We start from the raw sequence: 20,846 nt of genomic DNA on the forward strand, positions 1-20,846 counted from the left end.
GAGCTGCCCGCAGGGTTCGTGCCCTGTGGGCATTGCCCTGTGCCCGCTGAGCATGCAGACCTGGGCACATGCAGGTTCAGTGCCAGGGCTCGAGTCCTGACCCAGGCACGGCAAACAGCACTCAGAAGCAGCGGTGAGTGCCCAGGTTGTGTGGAAAGGACAGAAAGTCGTGCTCCTACCTGCTGGCCGGGGCTGCCGAGGGACACAGCAGCGAGGGTGAGGAGCCCCCTTGCTCCTGCAGCGAGGTTTAGGGCGGCCATGCACGGGGGAGGCTCCAGGGGCCAGAGGAGCAGAGTGGGGTGGGAAGGGAGCCACCAGGAGCACCCCCAGTGCTCCTCCAGCAGCAGCCTCGGCAGGGATGGGCTCCAAGGAGCTTTCCCCATGGCAGCTGGGGAGGGCGAGGAGGTCGGCAGCCCTGGCAGCCCTGCAGGTGGGACAGGCAGAGTCAGTCCGATGGAAATCCGCCTGGTGCTGCACCAGGGGTGGGTCCTGCCAGGCCTGGCTGTCCCTGCCCAACCCAGGAGCGCTGCAAGGCGGGGATGGCATCACCCCGGCCTGGCACAGGGGTGTGTGCCTGTCCAGCTGCTCCTCCCACACACACAGGGACCACGCCGGGCTTTTAAAATACCATTTATTACAATGGAGCCTTCCAGGCTAAAATTCCCAGCCCAGGGCTCGGGGTTGGTTTCTGGTGTGGCAGACTGAGGGAGTGGGTGTGGGTTTGGGGCTTTTTTTTGCTGTAAGTTTCTGTCTAAACAAAACTGGAGAGTTAAGAACAGGGAGGAGAGGACTCTGGTCCTCTCCATGCCCTGAATTACGACAGACCCCACGTGTAGGGGAAATCCTGCAGTGCCTGGAGGCATTTGGGGACCGGGGTCCCCTGCCCTGTGCCTGACCCTGCTGCGAGTCCAAGGGGGTGGCAGGACCCCCACGGTGGCTCCAGGTGGTGAGATGCCATCAGACACCCCAACCACATCCCAGAGCTTCTGGTTCCAAATCAAAGTGGAAGCTGGATGTGTTTCTTCTTTTATCTTCATCTTCTTCCTCCTCATGCTGACGATGCTCCAGAAAACAAAACCAATTTCCAACAGAAATTCCCCATGAGATGAAACCACAGCACAGCCCTGGTGCTGCTGTAGACGCCAGTTCCTGCTGCTGCTGCTGCTGCTGCTGCTCGGGCTGCGCCGCTCCTGCCGCGGGGAGAGCAGGGCAGGGATGCCGCCCTTCCTCCTGCCCAGCGGCCGCCCCTCCGTGCGGGGCCAGTGCTGCTCCTCAGGCGCTGGGGCAGGGCATCCACCCTTCCTCCTCCTCCTCCTCCTCCTCCTCCTGCTCCCCGTCTCCTCCGGGGCTCTCAAACCACAGCCGAGGAGGAGGAGGAGGAGGAGGAAGAGGAGGCTGTGGCTGCCGACGATGAAGGAGAGGAAGAAGGGGAGGAGGAGGCGTTCCAGAAGAGCCAGCGCCTCTTGGGCTGCCGTTTGAGGTGGAGGTAGTCTTCCTTCTCCCGCTCCTTCTTCGCCCGCTGGTAGTGATCCTCCTCCTTCAGGTACCACACCGGCGGCCAGCGGTGCTTCTCGAAGTACTCCTGGTTCTCTGCGGGCACACAGGGGCGTGAGGGCGCTGCTGGCACCTCCCCCTGTGCCACCTGCCCCTGCGTCACCTCCCCCCGGCCGGCACTCACCTCCCGACATGGCCTTCATGTCGCGGGGGAACTTGCGGCAGACGTTGTTGTAGTTGGTGCAGATGTGGTGCAGGCACCAGTCGGCCAGCTGGTAGGCGCAGTGGAACTGGGGAGGGATGGGACACCAGCTCAGGGCCACCAGAACGGCCAGCACCAGGGCTTCACCTCACTGCTCCATGGACATCCAAGGCCAGACATGGTTGGCCAGCTCCTGGAGCTGCCAGACCCTTCTGTGTCACCTGCTGCCCTTCCAGGCCTCTCTGTGTGTCACCTGGAGCACCCCCCGCACTGCCAGACCCCTCTGTGTGTCACCTCCTGCCCTGCCAGACCCCTCTGTGTCACCCCCAGCCCTTCCACACCCCTCCGTGTGTCACCTGGAGCACCTCTTGCCCTGCCAGACCCCTCTGTGTGTCACCTTGGGCACCTGCAGCCCTTCCAGACTCCTCTGTGTGTCACCTCTTTCCCTGCCAGAACCCTCTGTGTGTCACCCCAAGCCTTTCCACACCCCTCCGTGTGTCACCTGGAGCACCTCTTGCCCTGCCAGACCCCTCTGTGTGTCATGTCCAGCCCTGCCAGACCCCTCTGTGTCACCTCTTACCCTGCCAGAACCCTCTGTGTGTCACCTTGAGCACACCCAGCACTGCCAGACCCCTCTCTGTGTCACCTCAAGCCCTTCCAGACCCCTCTGTGTGTCACCTGGAAGACCCCAGCCCTGCCATACTCCTCTCTGTGTCACCCCCTGCCCTTCCAGACCCCTCTGTGTGTCACCCGGAGCAGCGCTTGCTCTGTCAGACCCTTCTCTGTGTGACCCCCTGCCCTGCCAGACCCCTCTGTGTCACCCCAAGCCTTTCCAGACCCTTCTGTGTGTCACCCTGAGCACCCCCAGCCCTGCAGCCCAGGCCCCTGCCCTACCTGAGCCAGCTCCAGGAACACGAGCACGTCCCCATCGATGTCCACCATCATCTGCGCCGCCTCCATCAGCCCGGTGACCGTGTACTGCTCTGCACAGGGGGGGACACACGGGCTCAGGGGGTGGCTGGGACAGGTGACAGCCGCCCTGCCACGCTGCAGCCAGCCAGACTCACCTGTGAGAGCCACCAGGTGCGGCAGGCAGAGGCGGTTGGCGAGGATGATGAGCTTCATGTCGTCCAGGTCGGGGCTGGAGCTGAACTGCCCCGTGTACAGGTACTCCAGCACCGCCCGCATGCAGCTCTTGCTGGTGTGAGGGAGTGCCACCTGCCAGACACACACATTGTCACCTCCTGGCACACACTGTCACCTCCCCAGCCGTGCCACCCTCCCGGGGCGCTCTCCTCACCTCGTTGGTGGAGCTCTCCACGAAGGGGCCGCCGAACATCGCGGCCATCCAGTCGCAGCTGGAGATGAGCAGGGGCTTGTGGGCACTGATAGCACCGTCATCCAGCACGAAGGTGACATCTGGGGACAAGCACAGGGGCGCTGCTGGCACCTGGGGCTCAGCCACAAAACACCTCACACCAGGGAAGCAGAGGGAAGGGGACAGAGCCTGCCATGTCCCTGAAATATCGCTCATTTTTATCCAGCATTCCCTGAAATATCGCTCATTGTTATCCAGCATTCCCTAAAATATTGCTCATTGTTATCCAGTGGTCCCTAAAAATTTTCCCTAAAATATCATTCATTTTTATCCAGTATTCCCTAAAAATTTTCCCTAAAATATTGCCCTTTTTCATCCAGCATTCCCTAAGAAATTCTGCTTTAAATATTGCTCAATTTTATCCAGCATTCCCTAAAACATCGCTCATTTTTATCCAGCATTCCCTAGAAATTTTTCCTTAAAATGTCTCTCATTTTCATCCAGCATTCCCCAAAAATTTTTCCCTAAAATTTCACTCATTTTTATCCAGCATTCCTTAGAAACTTTTCCCTATAGTATTGCTCATTTTTATCTAGCATTCCCTAAAATATCTCTCATTTTTATCCAGCATTCCCTAAAACTTTTTCCCTAAAATACTGCTCATTTTTATCCTGCATTCCCTTAAATATCACTCATTTTTATCCACCATTCCCTAAGAATTTTTCCCTAAAATATTGCTCTTTTTCATCCAGCATTCCCTAGAAACTTTCCCGAAAAAATCGCTCATTTTTATCCAGCTTTCCCTAAAATATCGCTCATTTTTATCCAGCATTCCCCAAAAATTTCTCCTAAAATATTGTTCATTTTTATCCAGCATTCCCTAGAAAGTTTTCCCTAAAATATTGCTCATTTTTATCCAGCATTCCCTAAAAATTTTTCCCTAAAATATGGCTCATTTTTATCCAGCATTCCCTAAAATATCGCTCATTTTTATCCAGCATTCCCTAGAAAGTTTTCCCTAAAATATTGCTCATTTTCATCCAGCATTCCCTAAAACTTTTTCCCTAAAATACTGCTCATTTTTATCCTGCATTCCCTAAAACTTTTTCCCTAAAATACTGCTCATTTTTATCCTGCATTCCCTAAAATATCACTCATTTTTATCCACCATTCCCTAAGAATCTTTCCCTAAAATATCGCTCATTTTCATCCAGCATTCCCCAAAATTTTTTCCCTAAAATATTGCTCATTTTTATCCAGCATTCCCTAAAATATTGCTCATTTTTATCTTGCTCTCCACAGCTTTTCCCAGGGGGCCACCACACATCTGTCCCTACAGGGACAGCCTGACCATATTAGGATCCATCTCCATGAAACAAATCCAGCCAGAGAGGGAGGTTGGGACACTCACGTCCCCCTGGGATGTCACCTCGTGCTGGTGGCTCGTGGTGCTCACTGCAAAGCTGGGGAAATCCTACTAAGGGCACTTGCTCCTCATAAATCAGGATGACCCTGTGAAATCCGGGCTGGGAGAGGAGGAAGCGGCTTTTGCAACTCTTCCATAAATAAACAGAGCTGCTGGACCAACTGGGGAGCAGGAAGCCCTGGGGAAGGGCTCCACACTCACTTTCTCAGGGGGAAAAAAGGTGATAAAAATCCCCAAAGTGTGACAAAAACCCCGGGGGAGGCACAGCCACGAGCTCCGAGCTCCCACCCACACTCTGAGCCCCCAAAAAGGACCAGGCTGCTGCTCCCGGGGCCGTACCCGAGAAAGTCCCCTTGGCCAGGCATTCCTTCACGCGGTTGGTCCTCCGGACGTGGAAGGCTTTGGTGATCTCCTGGTTCATGAACGCCTCGTTGTTGAGGATGTTGGCCACCATCATGCGCAGGTCGAACACCTCAAGCAGCTCGGCGATGTGGGCGATGTGCATCAGGTCCCGCTCGTTCTCGTCCAGCTCGCCCGTGTACAGGTACTTCAGCACGGCCCGGAAAGGCCCCGGCTGGATGGACGCGTCCATCTTCACCACCACCATCAGCTTGGACTTGTAGGTCAGTGGGTCCTCGGCCATCTCCTCCTGGATGCTGGTGAAGGCCCTGCTCCACGAGGAGAGGTTCCGGCCGCGCCGCAGCCCGCGCTCGCCGTTCTCGTAGCGGTCGCCCCGCAGGATGCCGTCACTGGTGGAGGCTCTAAGGCACGGTTTGCGCTGGCCGGGTCCGGCCTCCTCGGCGCTCTCGCAGATGTCGAAGCTGGCGGCCCTGAGGAGGAAATCCCGCCCGTGGTGCCTCTCCTCCTGGTGCAGCACCCGCTCGGCCGCCGCCGTGACGGCCGCCCCGAAGCCGTGCCCCGCGCCGCTCTGCTGGTCCTCCTCGCTCAGGTCCATGAGGAACAGGTCGTAGAACTTGGAGGAGGAGGTGGAGAGGTAGATCTTGTGTGCGTAGATTTTGATCTTCTCTTGCAGCACCAGGATGACGTCCGCGCACAGGGGGTCCTCCAGGAGGTGGGCCGGACGCTCCTCGTTGTTGGAAGGGGGGTCCGGGACGATGATGATGGGAGGAGGGGGCTTGGGGGGCAGGAAGGGGGCTTGGAGCAGGGGCCGCTGCACGTTGCGCAGGTGGGACTTCCAGAACTGCAGGTGGCGGCGGGAGATGAGGGCGGCACGGATGGCATTGTCAAAGACGTCCTTGACGCCGAACTGGGCCACCACGCTCGTCTCGTAATAAGGGATCCCCAGCTCCTTGGCCACCTCCCTGCCCTTCTCCGGGGGAAGGATCTCGTTAGGTTTAATTGGCCTGAAATAGACAGGAGATAATTAATGAAGAGTGCTGGGGAAGATGAAACAGGAAAGCCTTATAAACATGATTGTCTGGCAAAAGATTGTGAGAATATAGAAACCATAAGCGAGATTGAAATGAAAGCAAGCTTTGAGATTCCTCAGTTACTGAACAACTGGAAAACAATGGTGTGGCTGGCTGAAGGTGATCCCCTTTTGATGGAACAACACCCTCTGCTTGCAGACAGCTCCAAGGCTCAGAGCAGACCCTACAGCTTGGCAGAAGGGCCCAAAGAGGAGTTTTTAGGGTTTAAAATGTAACACAATGTGGCAATGTAATGATTCTTATAGGCTGTATGGAAATGCTGTAGGATTTGTATCTTGTACTAGACTGGTTAGCGAGAATTAGAATATTTAACACAGAAGAAGATTTATGGTTTTGGAATGGGAACCTCGCTCTCTTACGCTTTTATTCTCTTACCCTTTTACACTCTTACCCTTTTTACTCCCTTACTCTCTTACCCTCTCATCCTCTCTACCCCTCTCTTCTCTCAGCCTGCTCTGAGCTGTGCCTGGCAGCTCCCAGCAGGGCCCCTCTGCAATAAACCACAAGTTCCAAGCCCTGGCTGCAGAGATCTCTCATCTCCATCCATCCCAACCATCCTACCCCCCAACACTCCAACAGAAGAGAGCTCCTGAGATAAGGAGGGCAGGCAGGGAGGTCTCTGGGGCACGGGGTCCCACCTGGCCAGGGGTCTCCGTGCCCGGTTGACGGCCTCCAGGTCGGCGTAGCGCAGGTCGAGCTGGCAGCCCACCAGGATGACGGGGGCGCGGGGGCAGAAGTGTTTGATCTCCGGGTACCACATGGTCTTCACATGGTGCAGGGAGTTGGGGTTGGCGATGGAGAAGCACAAAACCACAACGTCGGACCTGTGAGGGGACAAGGCAGGGGTCAAGGTCCTGTTTGGGGACTCCCTCCCTCCCTGGAGTAGTGTCTGTCCCTACCTGCCGTAGGCAAAGCGCCTGTCCTTGTGGTGGTCACCAAAGGTGTCCCAGAGGCGCAAGGACACGCTGACATCATCTACCACATCCCGGGAGCGCTCCAGCACCTGGGGGAACAGAAACCATCCAGCTCCTCAATCCCGGAGCCTCACAAGGACAACAGCAGGGCTGTCCCCATGGCGGGGAGTCAGCCACAACCCCACCTCTTTGGGGTGCCCATGGGGTGCCCGTGGGGTGTCTGTGAGCCCCCCAGCCTCCAGGGCAGCCCTCACCTCCTGGCAGACGCGGTACTGGTCGATGGCCCACACCGTGGGCACGTGGGTGGCGAGGAGCTGGTACTGGGTCAAGGTGGCGTTGCAGGCACGGGCACAGATGAGCCGGGTCTTGCCCACCGCGTTGTCCCCGACCACGACGCACTTGATGGTTTCTACGTTTGGCCTCTCATAATCCATGTCAGAATCCATTAATTGGGACCTGCGGGGGGAACGAGGGCTCGGCAAACATGGCCAGGAGCAGCCAGGGGTGTCTCCAGAGCAGCACAAAGCAGGAGGATGCTGACACTCCCTGGCAGCTCGGGGAAGCTCTGCAGCAGCTGCCCAGCCCTTCCCAGCTCGCCGTGCCCGCCAGTCCCCTTTAAAATTTCATGTTCTGGTGGCACTGTGGCTGCTGTGCCACGTCAGACACATGGCCTGCGTTGGATTGCGCCCTCCTCCCTCCCGGCTCATGCCTGTTCATGTGAGATGAGGCTTTTTTTTTTTCTCTGCCTTCCTCCTCTTCCTTTTCTCCATCTCCAGCGTTTGCAAAAGAAGCTTCCAGAGCTGCCTGACTGAGTGCAGACACGGGCACAGCCTGGCTCTGCTGTCTGGCTGGGGACACTGACCTGGCCCCCTTTTCCCACCCCATTCCCAAGGGGATATTTGCTCCCAGCTAAGGGCAGCAAGAAACTCCTTAGGTTTTTAGGATTCCCAGAGGCTCAGAAGCCACAGGGATCGGGAGAGCTCCCAGGAGCTCTCCTGAGAGAGATGTCAGTGCTGTGGGTGCTGCAAAGCTGATGAGCAGCACCCAGGTGGGCCCAGGTGTGCCACCCATTCCCTGCTCAAAGCCAGAGCCTAAATCAGCCAGAATTAACTCATCACAGCATGAACCTGAGGGTTTATGTGGTTTCCAGGGGGAAAAACACTGAGGCATTGAGGCATAGCAAAAAGGGCAAAAAACCTCCACATCCCAATTCCTCTGAACTTCCCAAGGCCACAGAACTTTTCCCCCTTGGGATAACAAGGAGGACTAAAAAAAAACCCCAACATCCCAATTTCTCTGAATTTCCCGAGGCCACAGATCTCTTCCCCTTTGGGATAGCAAGAAGGACAAAAAAACCCCAGATCCCAATTTCTCTGAACTTCCCAAGGCCAGGGATCTCTTCCCCCTTGGGATAGGAAGAAGGACAAAAAACCCCCAGATCCCAATTTCTCTGAACTTCCCAATTCCAGGGATCTCTTCCCCCTTGGGATAGGAAGAAGGACAAAAAAATCCCACATCCCAATTTCTCTGCACTTCCCAAGGCTACAGATCTCCTTCCCCTTGGGATATCAAGGAGGAGAAAAAACCCCACATCCCAATTTCTCTGAACTTCCCAAGGCTACAGATCTCTTCCCTCTTGGGATATCAAGGAGGACAAAACCCCCACATCCCAATTTCTCTGAACTTCCCAGGGCCACAAATCTTCTTCCCCTTGGAATAACAAGAAGGACAAAAAACCCCAACATCCAAATTTCTCTGAACTTTCCAAGGCCACAGATCTTTTCCCCCTTGGATTAACAAGAAGGACAAAAAACTCTATATCCCAATTTCTCTGAACTTCCCAATGGCAAAGATATCTTCCCTCTTGGGATATCAAGAAGGACAAAAAACTCCACATCCAAATATCTCTGAACTTCCCAAGGCCACAGATCTCCTTCCCCTTGGGATAGCAAAAAGGACAAAAACCCCCACATCCCAATTTCTCTGCACTTCCTTCCCAAGGCCAGGGATCTCTTCCCCTTTGGGATATCAAGGAGGACAAAAAACCCCACATCCAAATATCTCTGAACTTCCCAAGGCCACAGATCTTTTTCCCCTTGGAATAACAAGAAGGACAAAAAACCCACATCCAAATTTCTCTCAACTTCCTAAAGCCACAGATCTCCTTCCCCTTGGGATATCAAGGAGGACAAAAACTCCCAATTTCTCTGAACTTCCCAGGGGCACAGATCTCTTCCCCTTTGGATATCAAGGAGGACAAAAAACCCCCAGATCCCAATTTCTCTGAACTTCCCAGGGGCACAGATCTCTTCCCCTTTGGATATCAAGGAGGACAAAAAACCCCCAGATCCCAATTTCTCTGAACTTCCCAGGGGCACAGATCTCTTCCCCTTTGGATATCAAGTAGGACAAAAAAATCCCACATCCCAATTTCTCCTAACTTCCCAGGGGCACAGATCTATTCCCCTTTGGGATATCAAGAAGGACAAAAAACCCCACATCCAAATATCTCTCAACTTCCTAAAGCCACAGATCTCTTCCCCTTTGGGTATCAAGGAGGACAAAAAACCCCCAGATCCCAATTTGTCTGAATTTCCCAAGGCCAGGGATCTCTTCCCCCTTGGGATATCAAGAAGGACAAAAAACCCCACATCCAAATATCTCTCAACTTCCTAAAGCCACAGATCTCCTTCGCCTTGGGATATCAAGGAGGACAAAAACTCCCATATCCCAATTTCTCTCAACTTCCTAAGGCCACAAATCTCCTTCCCGTTCGGATGTCAAGAAGGACAAAAACCCCACATCCCAATTTCTCTGAACTTCCCAAGGCCAGGGATCTCTTCCCCCTCGTTGCCCCCTCCTGGCAGCGGCCTCCCGAGCTGCTATAATAAACCACCAGCGCAGCGAGCGAAAATACCCGGTAGCGATGGCAACCGAGCCCCGCACGTGGGACCACAGCTCCCCGGACCGGCGGCCCGGCAAGGACTTCCCAATGTGAGCAGCGAGCGCCTCCCTCGCTGCGCAGCCTCGCCGGGCACACCTGGGGCAGCTGGAGGCGAAGGCAGGTGGCACAAATCCAGGGCACCTCGGGTGCCAGCGCTGCCACACCGGGCAAAACTTCTCTGAGTGTTTGTCGCCGCATTGCACGCCCCCTCCATCCTTTGGGATGCAGGGAGTTCGTCCTGAAGGGCGTTGCAAACCAGCACAGCCGGGCAGGTGGGCTCCGTCCCCATCAGCCCCTCAAAATCCATTTCCATCCCTCTCTGCTGGCACCCCCCGTGCCCTGCTCCTCGCAGGGACCAGCTGGGCTCTGTGGGAGCGGAGATCTCCGGGCTGGGGGGTGTGAGTGCTCGGGGAGCTTTGCTGAGGTTATTTTTAGGGCCGGGCTGGCTGGGATGGAGGGGGAAGGCGCAGGAATGACAAGCGCAGCTGGCACTTGGGATGTTTGTCCCTCGTGGGGAGCTCAGCCCACCGCCGGCCCAGCCAGCTCGGGAAGTCTGGTGCCTCATGGGAATTAAGGGCTAAATCCTTGTGGGATCAGTGCCTGCCGTCAGGAGGGGAAGAGGGGCACGGCGGCAGGGATAAAAAGAGAATTCTCAATAAAGCAAAACCTCATTGGGGGGCTCTGCTGGCCCCACAGTGAGGGGGTCACAGCCCCTCACCCACAACACCACCCCAGGAGGGGCTGAGCCTTCTCAGGCCCCCTCCTCACCTTCCCCACCATCACTTTTCTCCAGAGAACAGCTCCAAAATCCACCGCAGAGTAAAAATAACCCGAGATGCCGAGAGATTGGAGTTCCCCCCGAAGGAAAAGCTCTTCCCAGAGGAGCAGGGCTGCCCAAGCCAGCAGCCCCCCACCCAAACCACGGGCACCCAATTCACACCCACACCCCCCAAGGAGAACCCCAAAATTGCTCCTTCCAGGCTCCCAGCCCGCGGTTGCCACGGCAACTGCACCATCACCCCGGGAGCCGTCGCTTAGCAACCCCCAGGCTCCAAATCCTCCATCCCGCACCCCGCCAGGGGAGGAGAACCCCCAAACCGGGGCCAAACCGCCCCGAAACGGCGGCGATGCCCAAAAATAACGGGGGGCTCAGGGCAGCCGCGGGGTGCGGGAGGAAGCAGCGGAAGCAGCCGGGGCTGTGGAGGCCGCGGCGGGAGGCGGCGCGGGAGGAACGGGGCCCCGAGCGGGGCTGCAGCACGGCCGGGCCCGGGGGATGCGGCGGGCACCGGGGGCACCGCAAAGGGCACGGGGGGCACTGGGAGAGCAGCCGGATTGGAGGTGCGGGGAATTGAGAGGGGGCGAGGGGGTGCTCGGAGCATCTGCGGGGCATCGCAGAGGGGTCGGGAGGGTCCGGAGAGGGTGCGGGCATCGCAGAGGGGTCGGGAGGATCCGGAGAGGGTGCGGGCATCGGGAGGGGGCTCAGGAGGGTCCGGTGCGGGTGCGGGCATCGCAGAGGGGTCAGGAGGGTCCGGAGAGGGTGCGGGCATTGAAAGGGGGCTCAGGAGGGTCCGGAGAGGGTGCGGGCATCGCAAAGGGGTCGGGGAACACCGGGAGAGGGTGCGGGCATTGAAAGGGGGCTCGGGAGGATCCGGAGAGGGTGCGGGCATCTCAAAGGGGTCGGGGAACACCGGGTGAAGGTGTGGGCATCGCAAAGGGGTCGGGAGGATCCGGAACGGGTGCGGGCATCGCAAGGGGGCTCAGAGATGTTCTGAGGACCCGAACCGGGGCTGTGGGGCAATGCAAAGGGGACGGGAAGCACCGGGAGAGGGTGCAGGGCACGGAGAGGAGGTCGGGGAGGACCCAGGCCAGGCATCACGAGGAGGTTGGGGGTGCTGGCAGCACCCGCATCGGGGGTGCGGGACGCGGCAAGGAGACTGGGGAGGACCTAGGCCGGGGGTGTGGGGCACCGCAAGGAGGCTCGGGAGAGCTCGGAGAGCCCGATCGGGGCTGCGGGGCATTGCGAGGAGCCTGGAGGTGCTCGGAGCACCCGATCGGGGCTGCGGGGCACCGCGAGGAGCTTGGGGGTGCTCGGAGCACCTGGATGGGGGTGCGGGGCATCGCGAGGCGGACGGGAAGCTCCGGGAGGGCTGCGGGACACGGCGAGGGGGCTGGAGAGCTCCGGGAGGGCTGCGGGACACGGCGAGGGGGCTGGAGAGCTCCGGGAGGGGGTGCGGGACACGGCGAGGGGGCTGGAGAGCTCCGGGAGGGGGTGCGGGACACGGCGAGGGGCACCCGAGCCACCCGGACCGGGGTGCGGGGCGCGGCGGAGGGGCCGGGCCCTCGCTGTGCCCAGTCCGGAGCCGGGCCGGGCCGGGCCGGGCCGGGCGGGATGCGCGGAGCGGAGCGGGGCGCGGAGCAGAAGCGGGGCGGGGTTCCCCGGTACTCACACCAACACAGACGAAGCGGCGGCTCCCAGGGGCCGGGGCCGGGCTCGCCCCTCCGGACATGGCCACGGCGCGGCTGGCGCGGCTCGGCTGGGCACGGCTGCGCGGCTCAGGGCCGGGCCCGCGGGGGCCCATGGCGGCGCCTCGGCCGCCCCGAGCTCCGCATCCGCGGCCCGCTGCGCTGCGCGGAGCCCTGCGCGGAGCCGTGCGCGGATCGCGGCCCTGCGCGCACCGCCCTGCGCGCTGCAGTCGCGGCCGCCCCGCCTTTCATTCACAAAAAACAAGCGGCCCCGGCCGGGCCCCGCCCCGAGCCCCCCCCCGCGGCCGCGCATTGGCTCGCACAGACACGGGGGGGGGTCCCCGGGGGGGGTACGGGCCCATCCTGCCCCGCACGGGGACCCTCGGCTTGTCCCTGGCAGGAGGCTCCGCTGTGGCCCCCATCCTGCCCCGGGATCCCCATGCTTCCCCTAAGTCCTGCCCCTGCTTTGTCATGTCCCCCCAAATCCGCCTTGAGACCCCGTGATGTCCTCTCACCCTCCCTTGCAGGGGGTCCCTCAATTCTGCCTTCGGACCCCCCGTGTCCCATCGTGTCCTTAATTCTCCCTGTCAGGGGACTGCGCCCCCCAATCCTGCCTTCCATGCGACCCCATCCCGCCCCTAAATCTCCCTCTCAGGGGGCTCTGTTGTGCCCCCAGTTCTGCCTTGGGACCCCCATCCTGGCCCTAAAACCCTCCCATCCTGGCCCCCAATCCCGCACTCCATGGATTCCTATACCTCCTCTGCATGAGACCCCCACCCTGCCCCTGCTCCTCCTCTGTGACATCCATAGGGGGGGTGACACCCTCACTCCCCCTAAATCTCACCTCCATTATTCTACTGCATCCGACCCCCCCCTAGTGCCCCCCAATCCTGATCTGGGGTAGGGGTGCACCCTCTCCTGCATCCCTCCGAGACCTTTCCCTCTCCCCAAATTTCGGGAGGTGCCAGCTCCCAGCTGGGCCATGTGTGGTGCTGGGGGTGGAGGAGACCCCTCACAAGCCCCGCAGGCCCCCCGGAGCACCCCCGAGCAAAGCTGCTCCATCCCTGTGTGCCCTCCGAGCACAGGCCACACGCTGCACTCCTGCCTTTTTCCTTATTGCAGTCCCCTCCTCGCCCCCAGGGCATCTCCCCGAAATCTGAACCCTCGGGGCACCAAAAACCTCCGAGTCATCTTTGCAGCGCGGCCGCCGGGAAGGCGCGGGCACGGCTCTGACCCCGCATATCCGCATCATGTGATCCTCGCTTCCATCCCCGCCGGGCCTTTCACCGCCTCTCCCTCCCCATCCCCGAGCCTTTCAGCCGCCTCTCCCTCCCCATCCCCGAGCCTTTCCGCCGCCTTTCTCCCTCCCCATCCCCGGGCCTTTCACCGCCTCTCTCTGCTCATCCCCGAGCCTTTCACCGCCTCTCCCTCCCCATCCCCGAGCCTTTCAGCCGCTTCTCCCTCCTCATCCCCGGGCCTTTCCGCCGCCTCTCCCTCCCTGCCCATCCCTGCCGGGCCTTTCCGCCGTCTCTCTCTCCCCATTCCCGAGCCTTTCAGCCGCCTTTCTCCCCTCTGCCGGGCCTTTCAGCCGCCTCTCCCTGCCCATCCCCGAGCCTTTCAGCCGCCTTTCTCTCCCTGCATTTCAGCCGCTTCTCCCTGCCCATCCCCTGGCTTTTCAGCCGCCTCTTTCTCCCCATCCCCGAGCCTTTCCGCCGCCTTTCTCTCTGCCCATCCCTGCCGAGCCTTTCAGCCGCCTTTCTCTCCCTGCCCATCTCCGAGTTTTTCAGCCGCCTTTCTCTCTCCCCATCCCCGGGCCTTTCAGCCGTTCTCTCCCTGCCCATCCCCGGGCCTTTCAGCCTTTCTCTCCCTGCCCATCCCCGGGCCTTTCAGCCTTTCTCTCCCTGCCCATCCCCGGGCCTTTCAGCCTTTCTCTCCTTGCCCATCCCCGGGCCTTTCAGCCTTTCTCTCCCTGCCCATCCCCGGGCCTTTCAGCCGCCTCTCCCTGCCCAACCCCGCGCTAGGCTCGGCCCCCTGCCTGCCCTGATCGCTGATCTCGGGTCAGGCCCCGGCACTGATGCGGCGCCGCAGCGCTGGCCCGGCTCGGCACGGCCCGGCTCGGCTCGGCACGGCTCGGCCCCCCCAGCCCGGCCCCAGCCTCACCGAACTCGCAGCACGGGGATCTGTCTCTCCATAGCAGAAGGAGATGGAGCCGCTAATGTGGGGAGGGGAAAGCCCTTTTTGGGTTTGGAGGCAGCTCCCGGAATTCCTATGGAATCGCTGCCCCGGGAGCTGCGGCAGCCGAGCCGCAGAGCCTGGAGCTTTCTGCTCCTTGGAGTGGGTCACGGGGAAGGAACACGTAAAGCTTGTTTGCCAGCCGCATGATTTGGCTTATTTGCTCTCTTGTAGCAGGTGCTTAATTGTGGCAGAAAGGGTTCCCGGCAGCTTTCCGGGCAGCCAAATTCCCGCCTGCCCCTCTGGCAGCCAGGCAAAACAAAAGCGCGATTGTCACCCGCGGGCGGAACGCTCCGGCTGCTGCCGAGCTCCACGGGCCTCGCTCCTTCCCGGGAGAAAGGGTTACCGGGGCACCGAGGAGGGCACGGCCGGGGAAAGGGCCATCACAGCCCCTCTCCTGCCAGGGAGGAGGACAACGAGTCTCAGCTGACTGTTCCCCAGCTGTGGCACGGCTTGGCTTGGCTTGGCATGGCATGGAATGGCACAGTGTGGCACAGCTGCCAGTGCCATCCCCCTCCCTCAGCACTGTGATCCCCACCAGGGCTGTGATTAAAAGGCCTTTTGCTTCCCGCTCCCATCTCTGCAATTTCACAGAATCACAGAATTTCTAGGTTGGAAGAGACCTTTAAGATCATCGAGTCCAACCCATGTTCTAATACCTCAACTAGATCATGGCACCAAGCGCCACATCCAGTCTTTTTTTAAACACTTCGAGGGATGGTGACTCCACCACCTCCCTGGGTGGATGACTCCAGTATTTGACCACTCTTTCCATAAAAAACTTCCTCCTTAATTCTAGCCTGTATCTCCCTTGGCGCAACTTGAGAGTGTGTCCTCAATTTAAGCCTCTTGAACCTGTCCCCAAGGAATTCCATCTGTCCAGCTCCATGATCCAGCTCTGGGGGTCACACCAAGCCCCCTTTTCACCCCACAGCATCCTCCCCCCTCCTCCTCCTCCTCCCCAGCCAGGAATGAAGAAGCCCTCAGGATATCCAAGATATGAATGGACGTTGCTCCAGCCCCAGTAAAATTTATGACATTCCAGTTTAAATCCAAAGGCATTTCCACCCCTCCCAGGTGCTGCCATGACCCTGCCCAGCCTCGCTGGGGACAAGATTCAGCAATCCAAACCCAAACCCAATTTTCCTTATGCTCCTTGGATGCTCTGCAACCTCCACAGCTTTCCTGGCTCTGCCCCCCAAATCCAGCATCGTTCACCTTGCAAGGGGCTGCAAGGCTGGCACAGACCAAGGCAGTGCATCCCTCACTGGACAAAGCGGATTTAGGACATGGGGACACCCCAAAAACCCCAGAGCACACATTCCCAAAGTCCCCAGCGCCAGCACCCTGCCTTTGCCTTTTCTCTGCCGTTTTCCCAGCTCATCCACGGGGAACAGAGGCGTTGCTGTGGCGTGGGTGGGATGGGAGCAAAGAGCAAAGTCCCCGGAGAAAGTGACCGGGGGAGAAGTGCCAGGAGCAGGGGCGGGAGGAGGCAGCGGCAGCAGATACTTACAGGCTGTGAGCCATGGCTGTCATCTTCCCAGCAGGGCTGCCCTTCCCCGGGCTTTCCATCGCTTTCTCTTGGCAGGCTCTGCAGGGAGAGGGCACAGGGATCCCTGAGACCACCCCAAACACGGGCTCGCATCCTAAAGCCACCCCCTCCCCACTCGGTGTCACCTCCCCGCCCTGGGGGCAGAAAGGATTTGGGAAGATGAGGCCTGGGCTGGCCAAGCAGCGTCCTGGTGTGGGACAGAGCTGTCCCTGGTCACCCCATTGTCGCCATGTCTCGCTGCCAGCTCTGCCCTCCTCATGCCACCCTACAAATCATGGGTGGCTGGCCAAGCAGCGTCCTGGTGTGGGACACACCTGTCCCTTGTCTCCCCGTGTCTCACTGCCAGCTCTGCCCTCCTCATGCCACCCTAAAAATCAGCCAAAACATGGAATATACACAGATCTGTCCCCTGCTCTGAAAGTTCCACAGTGACACCTCCCCTCAGCCCCAGAGGGGCTCTCCCAGCTCCCACCCCTCTCCAAGCTCCTCACCCTTGGCCTAAGAGCTGATCTGAGCTCCCTGGGCAGTGCCTGGCTCCTGGCATGGCCAGCAGGCCACCGAGTCCCCTGGCATGGTGGCTTTGGCCAAGGCTCCGGAGCGAGGCAGGGCAAGGGGCTGTCCCTCCTTCCCCGTCACCGCATCCTGCACACGTCAGGGGCAGAGTCCAGCCTGGGGTTTGCTCCTGGCAGAGCCAGCAGAGCGCTGGCTCCTGGCAGGGAGTGGGCTCCAGGCTCCCACCATGTGCTGGATCCATCCGTGGATTCACCAGGAGGAGCAGCAAGGGTCACCCCTCCGTTTTGCTTCTCTAAAATCCCAAACGCTGCAGTTTGGCTGCCTGGATGAGCCTACAAGGGGTCTCCTTGCTCAGGACAGCTGCTCCAAGCACCCCATGGCCCATCAGCAGCCAGGAAGGGAGGTGGCAGCTCTGAAAAAATGGAATTTACAGGCTCAGCACCCAACTGGAGCCGGGGGAAATCTTCAACCAGAACTTTGCAAAAATGGCAGAACCCAACCGTGGTGGGGGAACAGTGGGGACAAAAGGACACATTGGGATGTGCCACCACACTGGTGGGGAGCACAGCCTGGGAAACAGCTGCCACCAGAAGGAAAGGTCTAAAAAAAAAATGGAATTTACAGGCTCAGCACCCAACTGGAGCCAGGGGAAATCTTCAACCAGAACTTTGCAAAAATGGGCAACCCAGTCTTGATGGGGGAACAGTGGGGACACACATTGGGATGTGCCACCACACTGGTGGGGAGCACAGCCTGGGAAACAGCTGCCACCAGAAGGAAAGGTCTAAAACTAGCAAAAAAGAACATTTTTGCACCTTCCATCCCCTGCCCTGCCAAAGCAGCAGGGGCTGTCTGAAACCAGGAGTTTGGGGGGCTCTGGAAATTCCATTGCATGCAGGAATTCTCTGCCCCAGCTGGATGCCGTGTCCCAGCCCTGGAATCAGCCACCTGACACCTGACACAGCTCACCGTGCCATCGATAGGGCTGCAGAGCCCAGGGAGCCATCGCTCAGCTCATAAATATTTACAACCACAAGGAGCCGTGTGTGCTCCTGTAAAACGCAAACTCCTCGCACAAGCCCAGCTCCCTTCGCCCCAGCGCTGAGCTAATCAACATTTGGGGCTCTCCAGACGGATCTTTTGCAGCTAAAAACCAGGTCAGGGCGAAACTCAAGGTCTTGCAGGATTTCTGCGCCCTCCAGCTGGGATTTGCTGTATTTCCCACCCCAAAGAGCTGCTGGGGTGGAACCACAGCCGAGGTTGTGCTTCCAGCTGTTTGCTCCCGACACCCCAAGCAGATTTTGGGGGGCACAGCCGGCCCCACACCCTGGGAGAAGCTGCAGCTGCAGCCTGGAGCACTGACAGGCTGCTCCAGGCAGGATTCACAGCTTCGTACAGCATTAAGAGCTGCTGACGCCTCGTGAAAAAACTGTGAAAAGCTTCTATTTTGGGGAAAGTTCCTCTCATAACGGTGCATCCTGTGGCTTCTCTGTTTCCCTTTTTCTCCTGGTTTCTCTTGCTACGGAGAGCAGAGCAGAAAATAGGCGGATAATGCTGCCAACCAGGCTGGGCTCTTCGTCAGAAAATGAAAATAACCCTCCGAGCCACCCCCAGCCAAGGAATTCATCCTCATGCCACACCTGGGTGGGGGCCTGGGGTGAGAAGGGAGAAAATAGGACCCTCCTGGGATTTGTTTTTGGGCACAGAGCGTGACAGGGCTTGGTGGGGGTTGGATATTTCCTGATGAGGGGAAAATGCTGGTTTTGCTCGGTTTAGACCTTTCCCTCTGGTGTCAGATCTTTCCTGGACTCTCCTCCCCAGTCTGCTCCCAGCCAGAGTGGTGGCACCCATCTCCCACTGTTCCCCCATTAAAAAATAAAAGGGATTAAAACATCAAAGAGCCAGGAGTCTGTCTCCAAGCAACTGTCTCCAAGTGGGGATGGAGAGCAGGGAAGCTGAGTGGGGAAAAAACTTCTGGAGAGAGGGAGGAGGGAGGGAAGAGCAGGAAAGGAGGAACGTGGGGGTGCCAGCGCTGAGAGCTGAGGGAGCCCGGGGGCAGGAGGATCTCCCTCTTTCCTCATCCAAGGCCGGGCTTGTGAAACAGCTCCGGGTTCCCAAAGACACTTCCACACCCCGGGGGCGAGGGAGGCAGCGCTGCCTCTGCTGCTGCCCTGCAGGGCACAAAGGCAGGGAGGTGACACAGACCCCGGTGCTGGTGACCTGCCAGGACAGCCCTGAGTGCCTTCATGGCCATGCTGCTGACCTGCCAGGAGCCACCAACAGACCTGGCTGGCTGTGTGGCCCTGCTGGTGACCTGTGAGGAGCCACCAACAGCCCTGAATGCCTTCATGGCTTTGCTGCTGGTGTGTCAGGAGCCACTGAGAACCCTGAGAGCCTTCATGGCAGTGCTGCTGGCCTGCCAGCAGCCACCAACAGCCGTGACCAAAACACGAGCAGCAACCAGGGAGAGCCGCCAGCTTCATCTCGGCATTATCTCGCCCTTATCTCGGCTTTATCTCCCCTTCCCGTGGGAGAGCGGGGCTAAATTCCATGCTGGAAAACTCCTTGCCCGCGCTCTCTCGGTGGCTCTGCCTCTTCTCTGCCCTGAGGGCCACCAGGGCACCCCACAGGTCCCACACCCCAATTCTGGACAACTCCAAGGGGTCGTGGGGGAAGGAGGAGCTGCCAGTGCCACCTGCATCGCCCCTGGGCACCAGGGGCCCTTGGAGCCGTTCCTAGGGCAGGATCCAGCCCTTCTCCCGCACATCTCGCTGTCTCCTCACCCATGGCTCTGCCTCTTCTCTGCCCTGAGGGCCACCAAGGCGCCCCACAGGTCCCACACCCCAATTCTCAACATCTCCAAGGGGTTGTGAGGGAAGGAAGAGCTGCGTGTGCCACCTGCATCGCCCCTGGGCACGGGGAAAAGCTTTGGGGGTGCTTGGAGAATTCCTAGGGCAGGATCCAGCCCTTCTCCCACACATCTTGGTGTCTCCTCACACATGGCTCTGCCTGAGCAGCCTCTTCTCTGCCCTGAGGGCCACCGAGGCACCCCACAGGTCCCACACCCCAATTCTGAATAGCTCCAGGGGGCTGTGAGGGAAGGAGAAACTGTGAGTGCCACCCACTCCGGAGGGGCTGCATGGCCCCTGGGCACCGGGGGCGCTTGGAGCCGCTCCTAGGGCACAGTCCGGCCTTTCTCCCGCACAATTCCTCCATTTCCCAACTCTCAGAGCCTTTGCATTTCCCCCCAAATTGCCGACAGAGAAACCCTCACCCTCTCCACGCCCCATGGGCGCCCCCAGGGCAATGGGGGATGATTCGCCCCGGGGTTACCTGAGCGCAGCGCCTGCTCTGCTCTGCCCTGTCCCGCGGCTCTTCCTTCCCTCTGCTCCAGCAGCTCCTTCCCTTTCCAGGTGCAAACTAGCCCGGACTGGCAGCACCCATTTTTATACGCTCGCCCATGTGATCCAAACAAATGCCCTAGGGATGAGTTTTTGCACTGACACAACTCAAGGGGCTGGGACTAAAAACCTGTCGGACCACAATCCCAGCTCAACGGACAGGAATTTTCCACTCGGAGCCGTTCAGGCCAGCTCTGGGTGCGCCAGGGCCTCAGTCTCTCTGCTTCCCCCCTAAAAAAATCCCATTTTTGTCCCCCAAGTCTTTCAGACTCATTCCTAAATGTTTCCTCTACTACAGCTGGAGAAAGCAAACCATGGGATGGTTCCCACGGAGGAAGGGATGGATGGGGAGTGTGAAGGAATATGTTTGAGGCACTGATTGCATCAGAATTCTGCAAAGCTTTTAATTTTCTCATGATCTATGGGAAAAAAAAAAACAAAAAACAAACAAACAGAAACACCCCACAGCAGCAGATGGCAGCTAGGGTGAGAAATGGGGAGAATCCTTTGCTCCAGGAAAAGGAAAGTGGCCTGGGAATGGCATTTCTGCACAAGCTGGAAGTTGATTTTGGAGCAGCCTCCTGCTCTGAGAAGAAAATGCTGGAATATTGGAATACCTGATGCTTGTGGGTCTTGTTGGTAGCCCAAGGAGCATTTTTATTGCTCAGAAATAATTTTGCTTGGGAAAAGCAGAATAAATCCTTGTTTTCCAGAGCTTTGGCTCGCTGGTGAGGAAGGATTTGAGGTTTTAATGGCTTCAGTGGTGACTTAAAAATTTTGCCCAGCCTGAAACTGGGAGCAAAAAAAAAAACCCACAGGACTGGGGACACCGGGACAAAGTGTCACCTCCCCGTCCCTGCAGGGAAGGAATCAGGTGCCAGGTGAGCCCGAGTGACCAGAAATGCCCTGGAAAAAGAGAGGGTGAGCTCTGAAATG

At 58.7% G+C, this 20,846-nt stretch overlaps 1 protein-coding gene across 2 annotated transcripts; it reads right to left on the reverse strand.

Moving 5' to 3' along the window:
* Positions 1 to 1,350: 1,350 nt before the first annotated feature.
* Positions 1,351 to 19,911, reverse strand: RHOBTB2 (Rho related BTB domain containing 2). Of its 2 annotated transcripts, XM_058820335.1 has the most exons (11): positions 19,843 to 19,911; positions 15,958 to 16,035; positions 7,060 to 7,261; positions 6,791 to 6,894; positions 6,530 to 6,715; positions 4,780 to 5,804; positions 2,997 to 3,115; positions 2,764 to 2,914; positions 2,591 to 2,679; positions 1,679 to 1,784; positions 1,351 to 1,590 (listed from the first exon to the last, which is right to left on the reverse strand). In XM_058820335.1, the coding sequence occupies exons 2-11, from the start codon at positions 16,014 to 16,016 to the stop codon at positions 1,352 to 1,354; spliced, it is 2,280 nt and encodes a 759-aa protein (XP_058676318.1). In that variant the 5' UTR covers positions 16,017 to 16,035; positions 19,843 to 19,911; the 3' UTR covers position 1,351. The 2 variants fall into 2 exon arrangements, with proteins under 2 accessions (XP_058676318.1, XP_058676319.1); XM_058820336.1 differs by lacking the exons at positions 15,958 to 16,035; positions 19,843 to 19,911 and adding an exon at positions 12,197 to 12,390.
* Between the last annotated feature and the right edge of the window lie 935 nt (positions 19,912 to 20,846).

The sequence above is a fragment of the Ammospiza caudacuta genome, chromosome 26 (assembly GCF_027887145.1).
Source record: "Ammospiza caudacuta isolate bAmmCau1 chromosome 26, bAmmCau1.pri, whole genome shotgun sequence".
In the NCBI taxonomy this organism is placed as follows: Eukaryota; Metazoa; Chordata; class Aves; order Passeriformes; family Passerellidae; genus Ammospiza; species Ammospiza caudacuta.